This window comes from Marmota flaviventris, chromosome 17, assembly GCF_047511675.1.
Source record: "Marmota flaviventris isolate mMarFla1 chromosome 17, mMarFla1.hap1, whole genome shotgun sequence".
NCBI lineage: Eukaryota > Metazoa > Chordata > Mammalia > Rodentia > Sciuridae > Marmota > Marmota flaviventris.
In genome coordinates, this window is record NC_092514.1 from 77,419,890 (window position 1) to 77,441,717 (window position 21,828).

The following is a 21,828-nucleotide window of genomic DNA, read 5'->3' on the forward strand; positions in this document are numbered from 1 at the left end:
GGGCACTGGTCCTCAGGTGCCTGGTGGGCAGTCACATGGGGGGTACTGAAGCTTAGTAGAGGCTTGTCCAGAAAATGACCAAGTACACAGGTGCTGGAGCCCAGGGACTCATGCACCAGCTGCTACTGAGCTACGTCCCCAGCCCAACAATTTTTAATGTTAGTCAATAACGTTTTCTATATATCTACTACATGTCCACTGCAGGCAGTTTGTGAATTATACAAGAAACCAAAGAGAGAGCAAGTGCTTCACCCACTTCCTCTTTCAGAGGTGGACTAAGCCGCACACCCTGGTGGTCTCCTTCTCTCTGGAAGGCAGGTGCAGCAGCTATCTGGGGGGCACACAGCTCCCTTTGGAGGGCACGGGAGCTGCCGACTGCTCTGCTGGGGCCGCGCAGGGGCTTCTGGGCTGTGGGCTGCTCTGGAGGGAGGTCTGGCCTGGCTGCTCCTCTCCTGGGCCTCCCTGGCAAGGTGCGAGGGGCCGCAGGGTCTCGGGGCTTACCACTCCAGGCTGGACAGGTGGGGAGGCACTGACAAGGCACGGCCACTTCCTGTAACCTGCCAGACACCCTAGCCCGTGTGACTTGTGTGACCCTGGCCTCTCATGCTGTGCCACTCCTGGGGCCCCAGCTGCCATCTCTAGGTCCCGCTCCTGCTCCTGAGCTGTGGGTCACCTCCGGACTCTTCCAGTCCTCCCAGCAGTGGTTGCTCTTCAGTCTGAGCGATCCCCATGGGAGGGCCCGAGTCTGGGGTGGGCAGTCTTCTCCCAAATCGTGAGTTGCAGGACTGGCTTTGCCTGGGAACAACTTTTTGGACTAAAGTACAAAATCACCAGTTAGAAAAGTCTGACCACAACTCTGGTGGGCCTAGTCACTCAGAAGAGAGGCTACAAGACCTCAGGAGCAGCCTCAACGTGGATCAGAAAAGGAGAGAAGCCAGGTGTGGTGGCTGAGAGGCTGGGGCAGGCTGTTCAAGAGTTCGAGGCCAGACTCATCAACTTAGCAAAACCCCATCCTAAAATAAAAAGTAGAAAGGGCCGGTAGCTCAGCAGTCACACACCTACACCTCTGGGCTCAGAGCCCCACCTCCAGGGAGCCCTCCATGGACAGGTCCCCTCCCCGCCAGCAGCTGCACGCTGCTGCAGGTCACAGCAGCCTGAACTGGCTGGGCCACAGGCCCTTGGCTCTAGCTGGACTCACAGTGGAGAACACCTGGCTGTAAAGATGCAGGGAGTCCATGTGTGCGTGCGGGACAGTGGCCCGCACCTGGCAGTCGCTGTTCTGGTGGCCTGAACACATCCCTAGCCCAAGGACGCGGCAGTGGGGAGGCTGTGGGTGGAGATCCTCATGTGAGGGGGGAAGAAGGGGCCACCCAATCCCATGTCGGGAAGCAAGTGCCAGCTGGCCACACCTCCACTCCAGCAGCCAAAGCAGATGTACTGGGACACAGGGGCCGCCCTCTTGTGGAACCGCTGTCCAGGCGACTTCAGAACTTACTGTTCTCCTCCCAGGCTTGCTGGTAATTTTTTTTCTTTTGGTATCGGGGATTGAACCCAGGGGCGCTTAAGCACTGAGCCACACCCCCAGTAGCCCCTCCCTCCCCCCTTAGAAATATACTTTATTCAGTAACAGGGTCTCGCTGAGTTGCTGAAGCCTTCACCAAGTTGCCGAGGCTGGCTTTGAATTCACCATCCTCCTGCCTCAGCCTCCTGAGCCACTGGGATTACTGGTGTGTGCCACTGCTCCTGGCTCCTGAGGCTGTTAACCCTTGACCCAGATGTCCTGGGTGTGCCTTGCTCTGCTCCCCAACTCTGACCTGCCACATGGTGTGGCTCCCTGCCTTTCACACAGCTGCTCCAACGCACAGGGGCTGGGTCCCAGGAACCGATGGCAAGGTGTAAATATCCCGAGTGGAAAAAGCATTTAATGCAACACATGGGCCAGCACCCTGGCTTGGCAACGCAGCTAGGAGCCCAGGGTCCCCCACATCAGATCCCACAGCTGCCTGAGCTGTGGCGTCATGGCCCAGGTCTGGGAAAGGGATGGTGTTCTAAGTGTAAGGCAGGCTCCCAGCACAGGACACACGCTTTCACCCCACGTAAGCACCTAAGCTGACCCATGGCTAGTGAGCGTACACCCTCTGCACACGTCCACACATGCCCACCGGCGGCCATCCGTTCTCAGCCACCCGCACGTGGGAGTGCACACCTGTGCAGACGCACACAAGGCAGTTGCTTCGAGACGCGCTGAGAGGGCAGCTAGAGCGCCTGGGACCAGGCCTGAAAAGCTCTCGTCAGAGCCTGAAGGGAGCCGAGCTGGGCAGGAGGGTGGCTGTGGGGAGGACTGCAGGGCCGAGCTGCCACCTGCGGGTGTCCACTGAAATAGGAGCCCAAATGAGCACGACGGGAGGCTGCACTCCTGACGCCGGGGCTCCCTGACTGTGGCTGCGTTAGGAACCCTGGCCAGGGCAGGAAGGACAGAGCTCCGTTGGAAGACCTGAGTGTCCAGCAGAATGGGGAAGGGCATCCTGAGGGCCCCAGGGGAGGCCAGCCCTGGAGGCTCTTGGCTGCAAGTGCAGCTTTACGGAGAACACGCCCTGACGCTGGCCCCAGGCCCTACCGAGCGGTCTGTGTGGGGAGGGTGCCCATGAGGCCTACAGGGAAAGCCCCCTCACTTGCCCACAGTCCTCCTGGAGTCCACTCCTGAGCATCCTGCCTGCCTGGCCCTTCTGCAGGTGAGCAGGGAGGCCATAGCCTGGGAGCCTGGGTGTCCAGATGCTGGGCAGAGGTCCCTCCCTGCAGGCGTGATGCTTGGGCTGGGCTGGGGAGGTGCCTGTGGGCCCAGCAGCACCACCCTCCTCCCATCACTCCTCCTTCCATCCCTGGGCAGCCAGGGCACGGGACTTGGTGGTCCTCGCTCATCCGAGCACCTGGCCCCTGAGACTGCTGAGAGATTGCGGGAGGCCAGCAGAGCATCTGCCCAGCACCTGTACTGGTGGCAAGAGGAAGCCAACCAGGCCCACCTGGGGGCAGCCACCAGGAGTCCTCAGTCACCGAGAGGTGAGGTCACCCCTCCTCTGCAGGGGACACCAGTCCGTGTCTGGGTACAGCAGACAGTGCACAGACTTAAACCTGCGAAGGAAGAAATCGAAGTCAAGACTGTGGGCCAACACGGGCCCCGGGGGCCCAAAGCCCTCCACCTGCTCACCGTGTGGGGTCTTGCTGCAGACTGAAGCCTCCAGCCACGTTCACCACGTTGTGTGGGTTCTCGGGACCCCCGTAGCTTAGGGTGACCTGGGAGAACAGGAAGCAGACAGGAGGGCCAGCCCTTTCTCCTCTACCCCTACCCCGGGGAAGATGCACAGGGACTCTTTACCTGATGACCTTGTGCCCAGTAACAAAATGACCTGGCCAGGGTCCCCCCCTGACCACACAGAAGTGCCAAGGCGGAGCCCTGTACTCCTGCTCAGCTGGGAGAGCACCTGGGTGATGGGCTGGCCAGCCAGGGTGATGGAGGAGGGTGGGGCAGGCCCAGGGGCAGGAGCGCCCACTGAGGCGCCAGGGAGCCCAGGGCCTACCTGCTGGAGCACGGCCTCGGGCGGCAGCCTCTGCAGGTTCTCCAGGTGGGAGTGGAAGAGGGGGCTGTGCAGCAGGCGAGCACCCAGCAGCCCCTCCACAATATAGCCCACTGTGCAGTCATCCGGCAGCCGCACCCGCTCAGCAGTGCTCATGAAGCTGCCCAAGCTGCGGGGAAGGCTGGTCAGCTGCTTCAGCCCTCACCCCAGTCCCACCGCCTCCCAGCACCAGCAGCTGGGCCCCTACTCACCTGGCCCACGGGCTCATCTTGAGAGCAAGGCCCCTGCTCAGGCAAAACCCGGCCCCACCAGTGGCAAACCAGAACTTGCCTGTGGTCACCTGGAGACAGGAAGCTCTGGTCAGACTGCCCAGGAGAGAGCTCCTCAGCCCTGACCCCCAGCGCCATCCTCAGGCCATCTGCCCCACCACGTACAGTGCCGCCTCCAGGAACCCTCTCAGTGGCCTCGATGGGGTGGTCCAGGCTGGGCCTCCCCAGGTAGACATCCTGGCTGGGAGAGAAGGCCGACAGCAAATGCAGCAAGCCCTCGGGGTTCACGTAATTGTCATCATCCACGTGGCAGAACCACCTGCAGGGAGGGCAGTGGTGTACACGGGGCTGGTGGCCGAGAGGGCCCCCACCATTCACCCGGGTTCCCTGGGGGAGCGGGGAACACCACCGCCTACTTGCGACCTGACTCGATGAACTTGTCGTACTCGACGGACATCTTGCAGCAGAGCGCCTGGCGGGTTCGCAGCGCCGAGCAGTTGGTGTTGACGACGCGGCCGCCTGCTGAGTTGGCAGAGGGGAAGTGGAGGGTGGACGCCCAGCCTACCCCTGAGGTCGAGGCCAGAGCGCGGTGCCCGGCCGCCCGGCCCACGTCCAGCTGCAGCCCGAGCTCGGCCTCGCTCAGCTGGGACTGAACACACAAGCGGCCCTTGGGAGTCCAGCAGCGGAAACGGCTCGCGGAGGGGCAGCCCTGACCAGACCTGAAAGGGACGTTCCCTGTCGGGCAGAGGACGTGGCACTGGCCAGGGGTCCCGGGAAACCTAGCAGTGGCAGTGGCAGTGGCAGTGGCGGGGGAACAGAACCTGGCCGGCAACACGGGGCCCCGGGCGCTGGCCGGCGGGTGGGCGTCCTGGCTGTTCCCTCTGCTGGCGTGTGACCTGGCCAGTGCCTCAGCTCCTGCCACGGGGCGGCTGGGGCTGGACCCTTCGAGGGACGCGCGACACCCGGCGACGCGCGGCAGCACCGACGCAGGGCGCGCTCACCTCCCAGCAGCTGGAGCTCGGGGTCGTCTCCGTCGGTGAAGATGAACGTCTGCGGGAGAAAGGAGCCGTGAGGCGCCCGCGCCCGGGGCCCGCGCAGGCGGGCGCGCAGGTGCGGCGGCGAGCCGAGGGCGCGGCGGGGCGCGCACCTGCCGGCGGGCCCGCGAGATCCAGGTGCGCAGCAGCAGCCGCAGGCGCGGCCCGTGGTTCTTCCGGGTGGTCTTGACGGCGATGAAGACGTCGTCGGGCCGCAGGCGGGGAGCGGCGCGGGTCGGGCCGGGGCCCGGGGCCGGGGCGGGCGCGTGTGGCAGCGGCAGCGGCAGCGGCAGCGGCAGCGGCAGCAGCAGCAGCGCGGCCAGGGCCGCGGCCAGCGCGAGGCAGGCCCGGCACAGCGCGCCCCGCGCGCGGCTCATGCGGCCGCCGCGACCCCGGCGCCGGGGACCGGCTTGCGCGGCCCACGGCCCCTTTAAGAGTGGCCCGCGCCCAGCCCCGCCCTGCGACCCGGAAGCGGCAGCCGCGTCGCCCCGGAAGTGGACGGCGCGCCGCGGAGGGGTGGTGGAAGATGCCGCTGCCGGTTCAGGTGTTTAACCTGCAGGTGATGAGCCGAGGCCGCGCCCGCGCCCTCCAGGCCTGGGGCCGCGAGGAAGGCGGGAGGCCGCGGGCAGGACGGGAGGTCCCGGGGAGGACGAGGAGGCCCCGGGGCCACGGGGAGGACGAGGAGGCCCTGGGAAGGAGGGCGGGAGGCCTCGAGGGCGATGGAGCGGCCGCGGGGAGGACGGGAGGCCGCGGGGAGGACGAGGGGGGCGGGAGGCTGCCGGGCTGAGGCTCCGCGCGCAACGTGGACCGGCCGCGCGGGCTGCGCACGACCCGGCCCCTCCTCCGCCCTGCGCCAACGCTCCTCGGCCGGCGGCCGGGCGGGCTGCGGTCAGGTCGCGATGCCGGGCAGCCCTGCGCCCAGCTCGGCCTCCTCGTCGGCCTCCGACCTGCGGCCTGGCACGGCCGGGGACTTCAGCCTGAGCGTCAGCCTGTCGGCCTGCACGCTGCTCTCCGAGGTGTCCGCCAGGCCCTGCCCTCCCCGCGGGCCCTGCGCCACCCGATAATCCCTTTCTCCCTCCCCCTGACGCGGCCCTCACCTCCGTGTGGCTGTTCAGGACAGAGCCTCTGGGGGTCCTCCTGCCTCTGGGGAGAAGGCGGTGGCTGGGAACACAAGCCCACCCGATGTCTGCTTTCCCCCTCAAACCTGGGCAGCCAGCCAGCCAAGGGGCTTCTTTTGAGCTCCGTCGAGCAGGGGCTGGGGAGGGCAGCACTGGTCGGGGAGTGGTGCGCTGTTTTGAAGGACCTGAGAGCTGAAGGTGCCTAAGATGCCTGACCTATGTTACAGGGGGCTGTGGAGCCCATGCAGATTGATGTGGACCCCCAGGAGGATCCCCAGAATGCGCCTGATGTCAACTACGTGGTGGAGAACCCCACCCTGGTACAGAGCCCAGCCGGGGAGAGGCCTTCGCAGTCCTGCTGGGTGTCCAGGCCAGAGTCCCACTGCAGTCTGCTCCCTAGGCAGACCGATGCTTTTCAGTGACTTTTCTGGTCTTTCTCTGAACTGGGACTCTTCAGCTTTCCGTCACTCATTTATGTTGGGTTCTCAGCCTAGCCTGACATCCTGCACCCACTTCTCACCCACCTGGAGTAGCCCTGACTGTTGAGTCTCATCTCCAGGGAGACTCAACCTGTTAAATGCCGTTGGCTGCTCAGTCCAGTCCAGTACTAATAAGTGCCATGAGGTGCAGAGCCCTACCATGGGGTCTCCACCCACCCAGTGGTCTCAGCACCACCAGGTCCAGTGCCTGTTGTGGGCAGTCAGACTTCTCTGTCTGCTGTCCCTGGGCTTGGGATATGGGACCTTGCCTTATATGCACTGTCCGACCCTCTGTTTGCTTTCCTCTCACACCTGTGCTAGGATCTGGAGCAGTATGCAGCCAGCTACAGTGGGCTGATGCGCATTGAGCGGCTGCAGTTCATTGCTGACCACTGCCCCCCACTGCGGGTGGAAGCCCTGAAGATGGCCCTCTCCTTCGTGCAGAGGACCTTCAATGTGGATATGTATGAGGAGATACATCGGAAGCTCTCGGAGGCCACCAGGTAAGGCCAGGGCCTTGGTAAAAAAGGCGTTTGTGGTGGGAAGTGTCCGGGGCTGGATGTGGTGTGCCCCCTGCTTGGGACTGGCCTGGATGGGGGGGCCTTCCTGTGCTCCTGCCATGCCCAGTGCCCTAGCTGTGCAGTGACACAGCAGCAGTCCCGCACGTGATAAGCAGTGCAGGGGCAGGCTGCGCAGGCCCTGCTCATTGTTGGATGGCATTGTTGAATGCGTGTGTCCCAAATCCACACACCAAGGTGACCCCTGCCAGCATGTGATTGGGACAAGCCACTGTGTTACCTCTCCGGCTGAAGGAGCTGCACCTGCCTGCATGTTCCAGGGGAGCCCATGGAGCTAGTCCTCTCCTGGAAGCCACTCCCCTGGCCAGGTCTCCCCTCTCAGCCGAGGGCTCCTGGGTCAGCAGTTGTCCCTGTGCTCCTGGTACAGGTGGCCCTTTAGCTGGGGTTGGGAACGAGCCTCTTGAGGGCTTGTCTGTGGCTGGCAACATCCGCCCACCTCATTGGCCCCTGTGACCGTCGGCGTCCTGATGGCCAGGTCCTCCCTCAGGGAGCTGCAGAATGCCCCCGATGCCATCCCTGAGAGTGGTGTGGAGCCCCCACCTCTGGACACAGCCTGGGTGGAGGCCACTCGGAAGAAGGCCTTGCTGAAGCTAGAGAAGTTGGACACAGACCTGAAGAACTACAAGGGCAACTCCATCAAGGAGAGCATCAGGTGCTGGCCTGCCCAGGGAAGGGGGTGTCTGGGCCCAGCTGGCCCCCTGCTGTGTCCACTCACAGCCAGGTCTACAGGCGCGGCCACGATGACCTGGGTGACCACTACCTTGACTGTGGAGACCTCAGCAATGCTCTCAAGTGTTACTCCCGCGCCCGAGACTACTGTACGAGTGCCAAGCATGTCATCAATATGTGCCTCAACGTCATCAAGGTGGGCCTGTGGCGGGCAGGGGGCAGCACTGGGTAGCCAGGAGGTGGCAGCCCAGGCTCAGTGTGGCCCTGCCCCTTGTTCTCCAGGTCAGTGTCTACTTGCAGAATTGGTCTCATGTGCTGAGCTATGTCAGCAAGGCTGAGTCTACCCCAGAGATTGCTGAGGTAGGGCCCACCTCCTTGGAGACCCTGCTGTGGGAGCCTGACCACGACCCTTTTGTTTTCATTCCCCTCTCAGGCTGGGGCTGGGGCCTGGGCCCCGGGCTCCCCAGATGAGGAGGGGAGGGGCGCAGCCCTCTTATGCACGTGGCTTTCCCCTGCAGCAGCGTGGAGAGCGGGACAGCCAGACCCAAGGCATCCTCACCAAGCTCAAGTGTGCTGCAGGTGAGGCCCTCACCACCCAGAGGGTGCCAGGCCTGAGTCCCCACCCCTGGGGCAGGAATGGCCCCGTCTCACAGCTGGAAGTTATTGGAAGGCTGCAGGGCACTGTTGAATGCATGTGTCCCAAATCCACACACCAAGGCGACACCTGCCAGCATGTGCCTGGGACAAGCCACTGTGTTGCCTTTGGCAGCCCAGCTGGTGTCTCTGAGCCTGGGTGTCTGATGCAGGCAGCAGCAGCAGTTCAAGGCCCTGGGCACCTGGCCTGAGGAGGCATATCTGGAGTGTGGAGTTACTTCTGCTTCCCAGTTAGGACTGTCTCTAGGTTGGGGGGCACCACTGATGGCCAGGCCCTCTTGGCAGCTCCAGGCAGCCTAATGCCGCCACCCTCTCCCTCACTGCCCCTTCTCTAGGCTTGGCCGAGCTGGCTGCACGCAAATACAAGCAGGCTGCCAAGTGCTTCCTGTTGGCCTCATTCGATCACTGCGACTTCCCTGAGGTGAGGGCGTCCAGATCACATCATTGGTCTTCTCTGAATGGGGTCCTAGGTGTTCTCTTGAGTAGGTGATGGGCCAGGTCATCAGTGAACCCATCTCCCTTTATGCCCCTCAGCTACTTTCCCCCAGCAATGTGGCCATCTATGGAGGTCTGTGCGCATTGGCCACATTTGACCGGCAGGAATTGCAGCGCAATGTCATCTCCAGCAGGTGGGTGGGGTGTGGGGCCCTTCAGCCTTGTGCCTGGGGAGTGGAGCCCTTCCAGCCCTCTGGGTAGAGAGGGCAGGTGGAGGTGTGGGGCTGAGCACTCTGACATCTGCAGCTCCTTCAAGTTATTCCTGGAGCTGGAGCCACAGGTCCGAGACATCATCTTTAAATTCTATGAGTCCAAATACGCTTCATGCCTGAAGATGCTGGATGAGATGAAGGTGAGGGGCAAGGTCCTGCCCTGCTGGCTGGATTCTGTCCAGCAAGGTCCCTAACCAGCTTTCCTCTGTAGGACAACCTGCTTTTGGACATGTACCTCGCTCCCCACGTCAGAACTCTGTACACCCAGATCCGCAATCGTGCGCTCATCCAGGTAGGCGTAGGGCAGGCAGAGGCTGGTGGGGATGGACGTGCCCCAGAGTGGCAGGCAGCTGGTGCTCTCTCTGCCCCCACAGTACTTCAGCCCTTATGTGTCAGCTGACATGCACAAGATGGCCGCAGCCTTCAACACCACAGTGGCAGCACTGGAGGATGAGCTCACACAGCTCATTCTGGAAGGACTCATCAACGCCCGTATCGACTCGCATAGCAAGGTGGCTAGGGGGCTGTGGGGCCGAGGGTGCCTGTTGGGCCCCTATTGGGCCCCACTAAACCTGTTCCTACACAGATCCTGTATGCTCGGGATGTGGATCAGCGCAGTACCACCTTTGAGAAGTCTTTGCTGATGGGGAAGGAGTTCCAGCGACGCGCCAAGGCCATGATCCTGAGGGCAGCTGTGCTGCGCAACCAGATCCACGTCAAGGTGAGCAGCTGGGGGCATCAGGGAGCGGGCAGCACCTGTGCATCCCCTGGCTGAGCTCTCTCCTGTCCACTGCAGTCCCCTCCCAGAGAAGGGAGCCAGGGGGAGCTGACTCCGGCCAACAGCCAGTCCCGGATGAGCACCAACATGTGAGGGGCACCCAGCGGCCTCCAGGATGGTTTGCACACCCCTTCCCTGCCCCCTTGGACATGCTCCTGGGCTTCCTGCCTGCTTGCCTTGAGGAGCTTGAGCAGCCTGACTTCTGGGTGCCACTCCTGAGCTTCTAGCCAGGCTTCTATGTGTCCCTCCACCTGGCAGGACTCTGTGCTAGGGCCTAAGGAGGCAGACAGGGTGCCTACGATGGCCACAAAGGACCGACCTCATGGGCTTCCATGCCCAGGGAACAGACTCCATGCAGTGCCCAGGCTCCTGCCTGGCAGCACGGTCTCCCACACCCTTCCTGTTCACGTGTTGTTTGGATTGCAGACTGTCAACTGCAGCATACATTAAAGAGTAGACTGATGGTTGCTCTGGCTCTGCTTCCTGCTGTGGCCACTTGATCGCACCTGGGTTGCTTTTGGCTTCTGTGGGCCCCCTCCAGCTGTCACCAGGTCTCCTGTGGAATGCTCTCTGGAGACTCTTGGGGGAGGTTGGGTGAAGCCCTAATTTCCCAGCTGTGTTCTGCATAGGCTTTAGTGTATTGCCTCTTCACTCTTTCCCAGACTCCTAGGTCCCTGCTGGTTCTAATCATGCCCTCCTAGCCCCGGGCCTCCCTGGGTCTGGAAGGGTGGTGGCCATAGGCTGTTGGCTGTCTGCACATGTGTCTCTGAAATGATTTATTGTTCGCTTTTGAACACACAAGCTGTGGACAAGGCAGGTCCAGCCTGGGCCTGCCTGGGTGCAGCATCGCCAGGTCCCAGTATGGGCCAGGGAGGATGTCGGCATGTCCTTCCATGTAAACCAGCAGGAGATTCCCTGAGTAAAGGCAGTTCCTTAAGAAGTGTCCAGGCCTCAGCTGCAGGCCCGGAGTGGGGGTGGCTCCTGCTGGCTCCTCAGGCCAGGGCACTGCCCACAACCTCAGAGAAGCCACCTGGTGCTACAGGCCCTGTCTGTGGAGGCTCCTGCAGCCCAGGTTGGGTCCCTTTCCAAGTCAGAGACTTCTCTAATTTGGTTTTAAAAAGTAATCCGTGACCTGGAAAAGAAGAGATTGGGGGTCAGGAGGCCCAGATGCCCATTAGAGGAGGTGGGCTGACGGTGGGGACACTCCCTCACCTGGGCAATCTGCTGTTTCTCGGAAGGCTCGCTTCTTGCAGCAGCCCCGGCACAGGTTGAACACACACCTGTTGCCCTGGGCACAGGAAAGCTAGTGAGGTGAGGCCAGTCATCTGGAAGCCTATGCCAGAAGCCCCATGGCCTGGTCACAGCCCTGGGAATCAGCACAGAAAGGCACTGCCCCCCCAGGCCAGGTCACCCCATGGCTGTCCTCCCAGCTGGACAGTACCAGCCCCATAGCAGCACAGGGACCCTCTGAGACAATGTTGGGGTAGTCTGCACTGCCCACCACTTCCTGGGCAGCAGGCTGCCAGGACTAACCTTTGGGTTTCCACACTGGTCACACTTTGCATATTTTGCTGGAAAAAAAGAACAAAAAGAAATGCTGGTTGAATGAGAGCCAGAGATGGGCTGAGTGTCCACCTCCACAAAGCTTACTTGGGCTCCGGGGGCTCGGGGGCAAAGGATATGGGTTGGCTACGTCTGGGTAAGTAAGGGATGGTGGCAGAATGCAGTGAGCATTTTGCTAGAAAACAAACAGGAAGCGGGGGGGGGGGGGGGGGGGGGCTTCTTCCTAACAGGAAGAGCTGCCTTATCCCATCCCCACTCAGTTCTAGGGCTCTGGTGCCCTTGGCTGTGTCTCCATAGCAAGAAGGCCAAAATCAGGACTCGGCCCCAAGCTCTGCTCTCTGTGGCAGCTACTCAGATGTGAGCAGGCATCAGAGTATCCAGGCCTGAGAGACATTACATGGTCTGGCCTAGGTTGCTGAGGGGAAGGCCACATTGGGTTGAGGCCTCCTGGAACTGTGAATCAGGTCTTCCTGTGAGGTGGAGCATTTTCACCCTAATCTGACCTCCTTCACAGCCTGCTGCAGAGACCTCAGAACACTTCCCAAGGGCTCCTGAGAGCTACTCAGGCCATCCCTGTACAAGGCTGGGGCATACCCAGTGCTCTGCTGGCCAGGGATATCCTCAGTAACCCAAGGCTCCCAGTGGCCACCTGGACAACACCCAGCTGAGGACTCGCCCCACAACCTCATCTGACACACTGTAGTAGATGTGTCCCCTGTCCACACCCCGCCAGTCCCCCAGTACAGCACTACAGCTGTGACAACTCCAAGCCCCTGGAGTGTGGGAAGGAAAGCCAGGCATCTGCTTCTGGCTCTGGAGCTGTGGATGAGAGGCAGGCAGAGAAGAGCCTCTGGGGTGGGCCTGACTGCTCCTGCCCAGCCACTGCAGGGTGCTCACGTTTCAGAGATGGGTTGAAGGTCTTGTGGGGGTTCCGCAGCTGCTTCTTCTGCTTGTTCTTGGACAGGCCATCTGTGCCACCCTCCTCTTCCTCCAGGGCCCTCTTGCTACGGCCACCACTGCTTTCCTTGGTGCTCTCCTTGGGCCTGGAGAGAAAGGGCAGTGAGCAGAGCCAAGGACACCCACAAGAGGTGATCATCTAGTCACAGCCACATGGGTCAGAGCCTCTGGAGGGGGTCCGAGGGTGAGGAGGGACTGGGTAGCTATGGTGGGCACTAGTGCACAGGACATATGTGAATCTACAAAGCACCCTGGCCAGCTCCATTCTCAGGGTGCCCAGGCAGGGGCTGGCCTGTGTAGGACTACAGGGGGCAGCTACATACATATGGTGGGGTGAGTGGCTAGCACAAGGCTGGGGCCTCCCTGGGAGGGTGTCTGAACCTCAGGTGCCACTGTCTAAGCCACTAAGCCCAGGCAGGGCTGTGGCCACAAACGATAGCCTGCCTCAGCTGTAAGAGCTCAGGAAAAGTCCAGAGAATCCACGTCTTGACCCCAAGGACAAATCCCCCAGGTATAGAGGAGCTTGGGGAAGTAGCTTCTGGAACCAAATGTTCAGTGACAGCACCCTCCACCAAAGCCAGAGAGAGCAGGCGGGTCCCCAGGGGCAGCAGGTGGAACACCCGGGAAAGGTGCCTTGCTCCACACCAAGGTCCCCATGTGAGTCCCACATCCGTGGAGTGGCCCAAGTGCTCACCCTGGCCGGACGCAGGGCTGGCAGATCCAGTGGAAGAAAGGCAGGTCACCAGTGGGCCTGGCTCCCTCCTCCTGCCGCGACATGTCCTCCTGCAAAGGCCCAGACCCGGTCATGACTGAGCCTGGCCACCATGGCTGGGCCCCGCAGCCCCGTACCTGCCTGGCACTGCAGCTTCAGCGCCCGGCTCACAGCAGCGATGCCCTCCAGGGTCTTCACTCTGGCGAGCTCCTCTCGAAGTTGCTGGTGCACCTGTAGCCTAAGGCAGATACCTGTCACAGGAGCTGAGCCTGCTCCTGGGCCCCAGCCACCACCCTGAGATGCACACAGGGCACAGAGCCAGTGCCTCCCACCCAGGCTCTCGCCTGCCCGCAAGCCTCTGACCCTTCAGCACCAGATTGGTGGCAAGTTGTTTTGGGAAGCCCCAGACACTGAGGCAGGGCCCCTAGATTGATGCCTGGGCAGTCCTGCTTGGCTTCTGCCTGATGTGTGACTCACGTGTGGTGCCAAAGCTTGAAGAGGTGGGCCCGGACGCAGGACAGTGGGCAGGGGTGCTGCCGCACAATGTCGAGGTACTCCTCAGCCAGCTCCCACACGGCAGGGCTCCGGCCCTCAAACAGTGCAGGGTTGTGCAGGTTGCCCTCTGCAGGCAGGAGGGAGGCAGGCCTTGTGGGGCCATCCCCTGGGCTGGGAGAGGAAAGCCTAGGACACCCTTTGGGTCACCTCCTGCTGAGGACAGGACTGACCACTTGGCTCACTGGCCAGTCACGAACTGGAAACAGCCCAGGGAACCTAGTCTGAGAGTGCAGGCCCATCAGAGCAGACTGCCTGCTCATGAAAACAGGGCATCAAGGAAGAAGGGGGCTGAGCATCCGCCTGCTCACCTGCACTCATGACCCCCTGCACGCCTGTGTCCTGGATGCACCGCTCCACGTCCTGCAGGCACTGGATATTCCCATTGGCAAATACTGGGATAGCCACAGCCTTCCTGTAGGAGGAGAAAGGCCTGACCCTGCTGTCCCCAACAGGGCAGTGAAAGGCCCAGGAGAGACGGGGAAACAGGCCCCAAACTCCACGTTCGTGGGCCTCCCACCCCAACTGGTCACAGAAAGTCAGGTGTACTGAACAACCCCAGGTGTGGAGCTGGGTTTATGTCCCACCATGAAAGACCAGGCTGTGTTCCCCACCCCGTCCACTCACCGCACAGCCTTAATGTGCTCCCAGGACGCTGCTCCTGACAGGGGCCCCTTCTGCTCCTTGGTGCGCCCGTGTACCGTCAGCAGCTAGGATAGACCAGCACCCAGCTCAACCCACTGAACCTCCAGATCAACTCCAGGGAACCCCCTCCCTCAGTTTCTCTGGTCCCTAGCCAGATAGAGAAAAAGCCGTCCTGGGCCAAAGGTGCTGTGAGCCTTGCCCTTGGGATCTTGCTCCAGGCTACACCAAGGATGCCCAATCCTGTCCAAAGTCAGACCCCACAGGAGGATCATAAGTTCAAGGACAGCCTCAGCAACTTTGCAAGGCCCTAAGCAAGGTCTCTTAGTGAGACCTTGTCTGAAAAAAAAAAAAAAAAAGTGTTATAGGATATGGCAGTGGTAAAGCCCCTCTGGGTTCAATCCCCAGTACCAAAAAAAGAGCCAGTGCCCAGGCCAGGAAGAAGCAGTACCACCCAAGGTCATAGGTGTACAAGGGACCAGTGTGAGGGGGAAGGGAAGATGGAATCTCCTGCCCAGGCCTTACCCCAAGATCACTTAGGATCCTGTCCAACCCCAGCAGTTAAGCACCTTGAAGGGCACCCTCAAGGCTGAGTCCCTCCAGCCTGCATTGGGCAGAGCTCAACATGCAGAGGACAGGGACAGGGGACCAGATATACCAAGAGTTGTGGGGCCTGTCTCCCTAGCCCTCCAGGCTGCTGAGCTCCCCAGAGCTACTCCCATGGGGACCACACCCTAGAGCCAAGATGGCATCTGTCACAGGACTGAGCTCAGGGTGGATGTCTTGGAGTCAGTGGGGTCAGGCCACTGACAAGCCCACCAGCCCCAGCACAGAAAACGCCTCACCTGAATCCTCCAAGCAAGGGCCCCAAAAGGAGGGCAGACAAGAGGGCAGACGCCTGTCTCACTGAAGCTTTCAGAGAGCTTGGCTGCCCCTCAGCCCTGACGCCCATGCCTGCAAGCCACAGCCCTCACCTGGCAGCCAGCCTTCTCCAGCATCTGGGCGTACCTCACAGTCTTGTCTATCTCTGGGAAGACGCGGATTTTGCACGTGACTGGAACTGAGAGTTTCTCATGGGCCAGCAGAACTGGGAAGAGATATGGTTTCTGAGATCCCACTTTAGCCAGCTGAGCCCCACAGCCCAGGCCCCATGGAGCTGCATCAGTCTCCTGGAGGGCAGCTCTGGTCATCACCCAGCCATCACCCTCAGGTTGCTGGGCAGGTGACCACAGCCTTTCCCTTGTCCTCACAAGTTCACATGACGTGGGGCCAATGCTGAGAGACTTGGCTGTCCCACAGGGCCCTGGGGCTGTGGCCAAGCAAGGGTACTCCCAGCACCTACTGTCTGGCTCTAAGGGGAAAGCTGGTGCAGAACAGGTGGCTCTTCACAGGCACCTCTTTTCAACAGGGAGGGTACAGCAGCCAGGAGCTGCCAGAGTGATCCAGGACACTCTGTCACACTGTCCTCTCCCGGCCCTGCAGGGCTTCTCTGGGGCTCCTTCACTTGCCCACCTGGCGGCATGCGGCCACTCACTCATGCTTTGCAGCAGGTCCCACTCCTCCTGCAGAAAGGCGCCGTAGTGCCCTGTAGCAATGAGCATGGCCCAGTGAGGCCAGGGTACAAGGTGCCTCAGCACCCTCCCACAACGTGGCCCACAATCCCTGTCCTTCCTGCAACCACAGGCCATAAGCCCCCTGCCAGGCTGCATAAACTAATGACAAACAATAGCTGGGCATCTGGGTGGGGCAGGGGGATGATCACAGACCCAAGCAGTGTGCCAGCATCTGACTTGGGGGCTCTATTTGCCCAGCTGCACATGCTCAAAGGACACTGTACACACATCACGTGGGCCAGGACCAGCAGTGCCTACTGAGGGGCTCAGGGAGGGAGAGGCTGAGCCCAGTGGCATGCCACATTTCTGCAGAGATACTCATCAAGGAGTAAGGAACCCTGCCTGTGCACCTGTCTAGTCAGCAGAATGGCTGCCTCCATCCAGCACTGAGGAACACCAAGGGAAGGACTGCTTCTAAGCCTCAGCTGCTGCCATGATCAGAGGCAGGGCCTGGGCCCCCACAGGGCTATCGCAGGACCCTGAATACCAACTCACCCCTTTTGGCTATCATCTGTGGGCAGCCCAAGTTCAGATCAATTGCATCACAGTAATCCTGAGCCAGGAGAGCTGCCTGGACAAACACCTCAGGGTCATTGGCACAGAACTGAAAATAAGAAATATACCCATGAGGCAAGCCAGGCTCAGGTCCCTCAGTGCCCAGGCTGCCCAATCCTGTGAGGGGTTCCACTGTGACACAATGGTTGTAGTCCTGGGGTCCAGCCTTGGGAGTATCCTGGCCTACCAACGTTTACAATACGATAGTGGGATTCGTCCCCTCCCCACAGGAGAGTGCATTACAGATCTAGAGAATTCTCCTTGATGAGTAACAGAAGCTGCTAGTGCCGACTTCTAACAGCACAGGTCTCTGGTAACTGTTCCCAGAAGAAAGGCCTGTGAGGGTGACGGGCAGCATCAAGGTCAGGCCATGGGCTGTGAGCTGCTCCAGTTATCCAGGGCACTCTTTCATGAGTGCCTGAGCCAGCTCCAAGGGAGGGGTAAGCCTCTGGGAGGTGCACCTGGAGGATGGGCTCAGCCACACGTGTCTGGCTGCTGGGACTAGCCAGTGTGAAGGGCTACGGTGCTTCACCGCTGGGGACGTGGTTGCTGCCCACCTGCACTATGAGGGGCCTGTCCTCAGGACACACTTCGCAGTACAGGTTCTCCTTCCGGTAATTGGCGTCCCGGACAAAGACCTGGGCATGCAGCATAGGAGTGTAGCAGAGCTGTGCCCCATGGCGGCGGCTCAGCAGCCTCCAGGCCAGCTCGCTCTGATCCACCATGGGCGCCACCACATGGCGAGCGCCCCCCAGGGTGCGGCTCCAGAACTCGAACCCCTGCAGCTTGGGCATCACGTCCACACGGAGGGGGGCACCAGGCTCCGCCCCAGCCTGGGAGCCCAGTACAGGGCCAGACCTGGGGAGAGAGGCGGGCTCAGCCTCGGCCTGAGCTCAGTGCAGAGCGAGAGGCGGTGGGCACAGGCTCTCTGAGTGGTGACCCGTCTCCTCAACCAGCGCTGGGCCGGGAACCACCTCCAGCAAGGACCCCGGCCCATCCCTCGCCCTCCTCGGCCCTGGTATTCAACGCTGCCTGGCTGGACCGTGTGGAGGGTGACGGGCAGTCTGGACAGCGCCGCCGGGGCAGGGCCTCCCGCCCCGGCTCTGTCCGGCTGTCCGCGGCCGCCCGGGAGGCCCGCGACGGAGCGCCTTGGGGACTGGCTTCCGGCACCGCCGGGAGCCGAACAGCCCGGGGTTCAACGCGGGCCAGCGCCAGGACGCGCTCCGACCAGGCCGCCCGCGCCCTTCCTTACCGCGGCACCACCAGGAAGACCCGCTGGAACGCGGCCGGCGCCCAAGCTCCGTCAGACTGCGCCGCCGCCGGAAGTGCCGCGCCGGAAGCGTGCCGCCCGGCGCTCCGGGAGGCCCGCGGTGTAGCAGGAAACACGGCCTCGGAAACAGCACCTGGCGCCAAGGGGCCCGAGCTGAGCGGATGTCGGCGGGAGTTCTTTCTAAGGTCCCAGGAACCCCGGCGGGAGCCGGTCAACGCACTGAAGCACCTCAGGAGAGAAAACGTCCTTCTCCGGCCCGTCTCCCCACTTCCGGTCGGCCTCAGCTCCCCGTCACCCCAGCTCCCCAGCTCCCCTCTCTCCCATCTCTCCTGCTCCGCGTCTCCCCGTTTCCCCTGCTCCCCGTCTCCCCTGCTCCCCGTCACCCCGTCTCCCCGTCTCCCCGGTCTCCCCCGTCTCCCCGTCTCCCCGGTCTCCCCGTCTCCCCGTCTCCCCGTCACCCCGTCTCCCCCGGCTCCCCGTCTCCCCCGTCTCCCCGTCTTCCCGTCTCCCCGTCTCCCCGGCTCCCCGTCTCCCCCGTCTCCCCGTCTCCCCGGTCTCCCCGTCTCCCCGTCTCCCCGTCACCCCGTCTCCCCCGTCTCCCCGTCTCCCCGTCTCCCCGGCTCCCCGGCTCCCCGTCTCCCCCGTCTCCCCGGCTCCCCCGGCTCCCCGGCTCCCCGTCTCCCCCGGCTCCCCCGGCTCCCTGGCTCCCCGTCTCCCCCAGCTCCCTGTCTCCCCATCTCCCCTTCTCCCCCATCTCCCCTTCTCCCCGTCTCCCCCATCTCCCCTTCTCCCCAGCTCCCTGTCTCCCCCATCTCCCCTTCTCCCCTGCTCCCCAGCCCCCTGATGCTCCTCTTCTTGTTGTTCTAGTGCCCTTCTGTCCATTCCTTCCTGCCTTGTTTTGACCCAGACCTACTCAGACCTCAGGGATGATAGGAAGAATATTAAGCTGAAGCATTGGAGAGTCAACTAAACTTGAAAGAAGTTTTTCAGAGCTTATCTGACCAAAGGCAGCAGCTTCTTAGAGCTTATCTGACTAAAGGCACCAGACACTTGCAAGGAAATTTGGGAATAAGATGGCCACGAGAGGGGGCTGGGGTTGCAGCCTTGCCCAGCATGTGTGAGGCACTGGGTTCTGTTCTCAGCACTGCATATTAATTAACTAATAAACCAAAAGTCCACCAACAACTAAAAAAATAAAAGAAAAGATGGCCACAGGACCTGCCACAGCTGCCTATGATCCCCTGCAGAGTCTCTGGGACTGGAAAGCCAGCAAAGGAGGAGGTCCCAGCCTTGAACCTAAAGGCTGCTGAGCAGGAGCCTTGTGCAGGGTAAAGCTGTGAATGGACTTTGAGGGCATCTGCCGCCCACACTCAGAGCCATCAGGAAATGGTCAGGATCTTCAAGTATAATTGCACTAGCCTGTGCTGGCCCGGGAGGCCACCCTGGGCAAAGACTGCAGAGCAGACAGACTCGCACACAAGTCATCCAGGCATGTCACTCAACAAGAAAAGAACCACACTTGATGGGAAGGAGAGGGAATTAGAATCCAGAGTTTCTGTGGTATATTCTCTAAAGTGCCCAGTGTTCAATTACAAAATAGGGGCTTGAAAAAAATCAAGGCTGGCAAATCTCCACCCTGTCAGCTCAGGACTGACTTCCTCAACAAGACTCCTAAAGCACAAGAAGTAAAATCAAGAATCAATAAGTGGGATGGAATCAAACTAAAAAGCCCTCAAAGCAAAGGGAATAATCAAGAATGTGCAGAGCACCTACAGAATGGGAGAACATCTTTGCCACCTGCATCTCAGATAGGGCATTAATGTCCAGGATACATGAAGAATTAAAAAAAAAAAATTGACATCATGGGGCTGGGACTGTGGCTCAGAGGTGGCGTGCTCGCCTAGCATGCGCGAGGCACTTGATTCGATCCTCAGCATCACATAAATGTAAAATAAAGATATGTGTCTACCTAAAACTTAAAAATAAACATTTTTAAAAAATCAACATCAAAACAACAAATAACCCAATCAATAAATGGGGAAAGCAACAAAATGGGCACTTCACAGAAGGAGAAATACAGTCACTCAACAAACATGAAAAAAATGTTCAACATCTCTAGCCATTAGAGAAGTGCAAATTAAAACTTTCATCTCACTCCAGTCAGAATGGCAATTATCAGGAATACAAGTAACAATAATTGTTGGTGAGGATGTGGGGAAAATGCACACTCATACATTGTTGGTGTAACTGCAAACTAGTGCAACTACTCTGGAAAGCAGTATGGAGATTCCTCAGAAAACTTCAAATGGGGGGGCTGGGGTTGTGGCTCAGAGGTAGAGCACTTACCTAGCATACATGAGGCACTGGGTTCGATCCTCAGCACCACATAAAAAAATAAAAGATTTGTGTCCACCTATAACTAAAAAATAAATGTTAAAAAAAAAAAAGAAAACAGAATGGAACCACCATTCGACCTAGTTATTCCACTCCTTATTCCATACCTAAAAGATTTAAAATCAGCATACTACAGTGATGCAGGCACATCAATGTTTATAGCAGCTCAATGCACAGTAGCTAAACTACGGAACCAATCTAATCTAGGAGGCCTTTAATAGATAAATGGATAAAGAAAATGTGGTACATGTACATAATGGAATAGTACTCAACTGTAAAGAAGAATAAAATCATGGCATTTGCTGATAAATGGAAGGAGCTGGAGACTATCTTGCTAAGTGAAATAAGCCAATCCCCCAAACCAAAGGCTGAATGCTCCCCTGATATGCTGATGCGCCTCACAATAGGCAGGCGAGTTGGGGTGGGGTGGGGAGGGGAGTGGTGGTTGCCAGGTTGGACTGGAGGAATGGGAGGAAGAGAGGGGGATGGGAGCAGGAAGACAGCAGAAGGAAGTGGACGTCACTCTCCCGTGTTCAGATATGAACCTGTGACCAGTGTGACCCACATCTCGTACAACCAAAAGAATGTCAAGTCGCTCTCCATGCATACATGATACGTCAAAGCACACTCTATTGCCATGGGTAACAATGGCAAAAAAAGGTTTCTTTAAAAAAATCAGGGCTGGGGGCCAGGCGCTGTGGCCCACACCTGTGATCCCAGGGCTTGGCAGGCGGAGGCAGGAGGATCTCCAGTTCACAGCCAGCCTCAGCAGTTTAGTGAGGCGCTAAGCAACTCAGTGAGACCCTGTCTCTAATAAAATAAAAAATAGGGCTGGGGTGTGGCTCAGTGCCCCTGAGTTCAATCCCTGGTACCCTCCCCACAAAAAATCAGGGCTGAGATGTAACTCAGTGATAGACCACATGCTTGGTGTGCCTGAGGCCCTGGGTTCCATTTCTAGCACCACAGGGAAAAAAATTCAATCAATAAATCATGAAACATGTAAAGAAAGGAAAAGATATAGACCAAGCTCGGGAAAGAAAGTGACGCCCAGAAGCCGTCTCTGAGGGGCCCAACACTGCCCTGAGCAGACAGTTCAGAGCAGCAGTTATAAATATGCTCAAAAACTAAAACCACGTTTAAAGAATCATTATTTTCAGGACTGGGGATAGAACCCAGGGTCCTGCACGGGCCAGGCAAGCACTCTACCGCTGAGCTACAACCCCGCCCCTAAAGAAGTCTTTGTTTAAAAAAATATTTTTAACTGTAGATGGACACAATATCTTCATTTAATTAATTTATTTATTTTTATGTGGTGCTGAGGATTGAACCTCACATGTGCCAGGCGGAATGCACTACCACTGAGCCACAACCCCAGCCCCCCAAAGACGTTTTTAAGATGTGTGACGACCTGCGTTACTGAGTAGAGACGCAGGTGCCATCTGACGACGTTCTCCTTGATGGAGAAGGCTTCCCTCAGCTGTTCTTGTTTAGGAGGAGATCTGCCTATACTGGCAGTCGCCCTAGTGGCTCCTGTCTGACCCAGGCCTAGCCTGCACCTGCCTGGCCATGGCTCTGGGACAGGGAGCCCAGCTTAGTGTCCCCCAGGAAACAGCCTGTGGTAGCTCTTGGCTCTGGAGATGGAAGATGCAACCTGGGGTGCTTTCCCACGGAGCCACATCCCCACCCTTTTTATTTTATTTTGAGACAGGGTC

At 59.7% G+C, this 21,828-nt stretch overlaps 3 protein-coding genes and 1 long non-coding RNA gene across 13 annotated transcripts; 2 read left to right on the plus strand and 2 right to left on the minus strand.

Moving 5' to 3' along the window:
* Nucleotides 1-123: 123 nt before the first annotated feature.
* On the minus strand, nucleotides 124-5,252 carry Rfng (RFNG O-fucosylpeptide 3-beta-N-acetylglucosaminyltransferase). Of its 3 annotated transcripts, none has more exons than XM_027955518.2 (9): nucleotides 4,989-5,252; nucleotides 4,843-4,891; nucleotides 4,258-4,360; nucleotides 4,007-4,160; nucleotides 3,824-3,912; nucleotides 3,576-3,741; nucleotides 3,206-3,291; nucleotides 3,021-3,129; nucleotides 124-814 (listed from the first exon to the last, which is right to left on the minus strand). In XM_027955518.2, the coding sequence occupies exons 1-8, from the start codon at nucleotides 5,250-5,252 to the stop codon at nucleotides 3,048-3,050; spliced, it is 993 nt and encodes a 330-aa protein (XP_027811319.2). In that variant the 3' UTR covers nucleotides 124-814; nucleotides 3,021-3,047. The 3 variants fall into 3 exon arrangements, with proteins under 3 accessions (XP_027811319.2, XP_027811317.2, XP_027811316.2); XM_027955516.2 differs by lacking the exon at nucleotides 124-814 and adding an exon at nucleotides 1,903-2,374; XM_027955515.2 differs by lacking the exon at nucleotides 124-814 and having other exon boundaries at nucleotides 1,903-3,129.
* On the plus strand, nucleotides 4,991-10,325 carry Gps1 (G protein pathway suppressor 1). Of its 5 annotated transcripts, none has more exons than XM_071603081.1 (14): nucleotides 4,991-5,013; nucleotides 6,221-6,313; nucleotides 6,794-6,975; nucleotides 7,526-7,702; nucleotides 7,780-7,915; nucleotides 8,002-8,079; nucleotides 8,238-8,298; nucleotides 8,709-8,794; nucleotides 8,908-9,002; nucleotides 9,115-9,220; nucleotides 9,292-9,372; nucleotides 9,455-9,592; nucleotides 9,667-9,801; nucleotides 9,877-10,325. In XM_071603081.1, the coding sequence occupies exons 2-14, from the start codon at nucleotides 6,236-6,238 to the stop codon at nucleotides 9,949-9,951; spliced, it is 1,428 nt and encodes a 475-aa protein (XP_071459182.1). In that variant the 5' UTR covers nucleotides 4,991-5,013; nucleotides 6,221-6,235; the 3' UTR covers nucleotides 9,952-10,325. The 5 variants fall into 5 exon arrangements, with proteins under 5 accessions (XP_071459182.1, XP_027811258.2, XP_027811259.2 ...); XM_027955457.3 differs by lacking the exon at nucleotides 4,991-5,013 and adding an exon at nucleotides 5,354-5,434; XM_027955458.3 differs by lacking the exon at nucleotides 4,991-5,013 and adding an exon at nucleotides 5,354-5,434 and having other exon boundaries at nucleotides 8,241-8,298.
* A 292-nt stretch (nucleotides 10,326-10,617) lies between these two features.
* Nucleotides 10,618-17,788, minus strand: Dus1l (dihydrouridine synthase 1 like). 4 transcript variants are annotated; one of them, XM_027955462.2, is made up of 14 exons: nucleotides 17,705-17,786; nucleotides 17,010-17,310; nucleotides 16,393-16,501; nucleotides 15,819-15,869; nucleotides 15,259-15,371; nucleotides 14,270-14,352; nucleotides 13,954-14,057; nucleotides 13,568-13,712; nucleotides 13,232-13,328; nucleotides 13,073-13,161; nucleotides 12,319-12,464; nucleotides 11,392-11,429; nucleotides 11,071-11,146; nucleotides 10,618-10,990 (listed from the first exon to the last, which is right to left on the minus strand). In XM_027955462.2, the coding sequence occupies exons 2-14, from the start codon at nucleotides 17,244-17,246 to the stop codon at nucleotides 10,851-10,853; spliced, it is 1,428 nt and encodes a 475-aa protein (XP_027811263.1). In that variant the 5' UTR covers nucleotides 17,247-17,310; nucleotides 17,705-17,786; the 3' UTR covers nucleotides 10,618-10,850. The 4 variants fall into 4 exon arrangements, 3 of the variants coding, with proteins under 3 accessions (XP_027811263.1, XP_027811264.1, XP_027811266.1); XR_003585390.2 differs by having other exon boundaries at nucleotides 10,967-10,990; nucleotides 11,071-11,224; nucleotides 17,705-17,788; XM_027955463.2 differs by lacking the exon at nucleotides 15,819-15,869 and having other exon boundaries at nucleotides 17,705-17,787.
* A 91-nt stretch (nucleotides 17,789-17,879) lies between these two features.
* Nucleotides 17,880-19,697, plus strand: LOC139702298 (uncharacterized). Its single transcript, XR_011704888.1, has 2 exons — nucleotides 17,880-17,995; nucleotides 18,590-19,697. It is a non-coding gene; the product is annotated as an uncharacterized lncRNA (long non-coding RNA).
* Nucleotides 19,698-21,828: the final 2,131 nt, after the last annotated feature.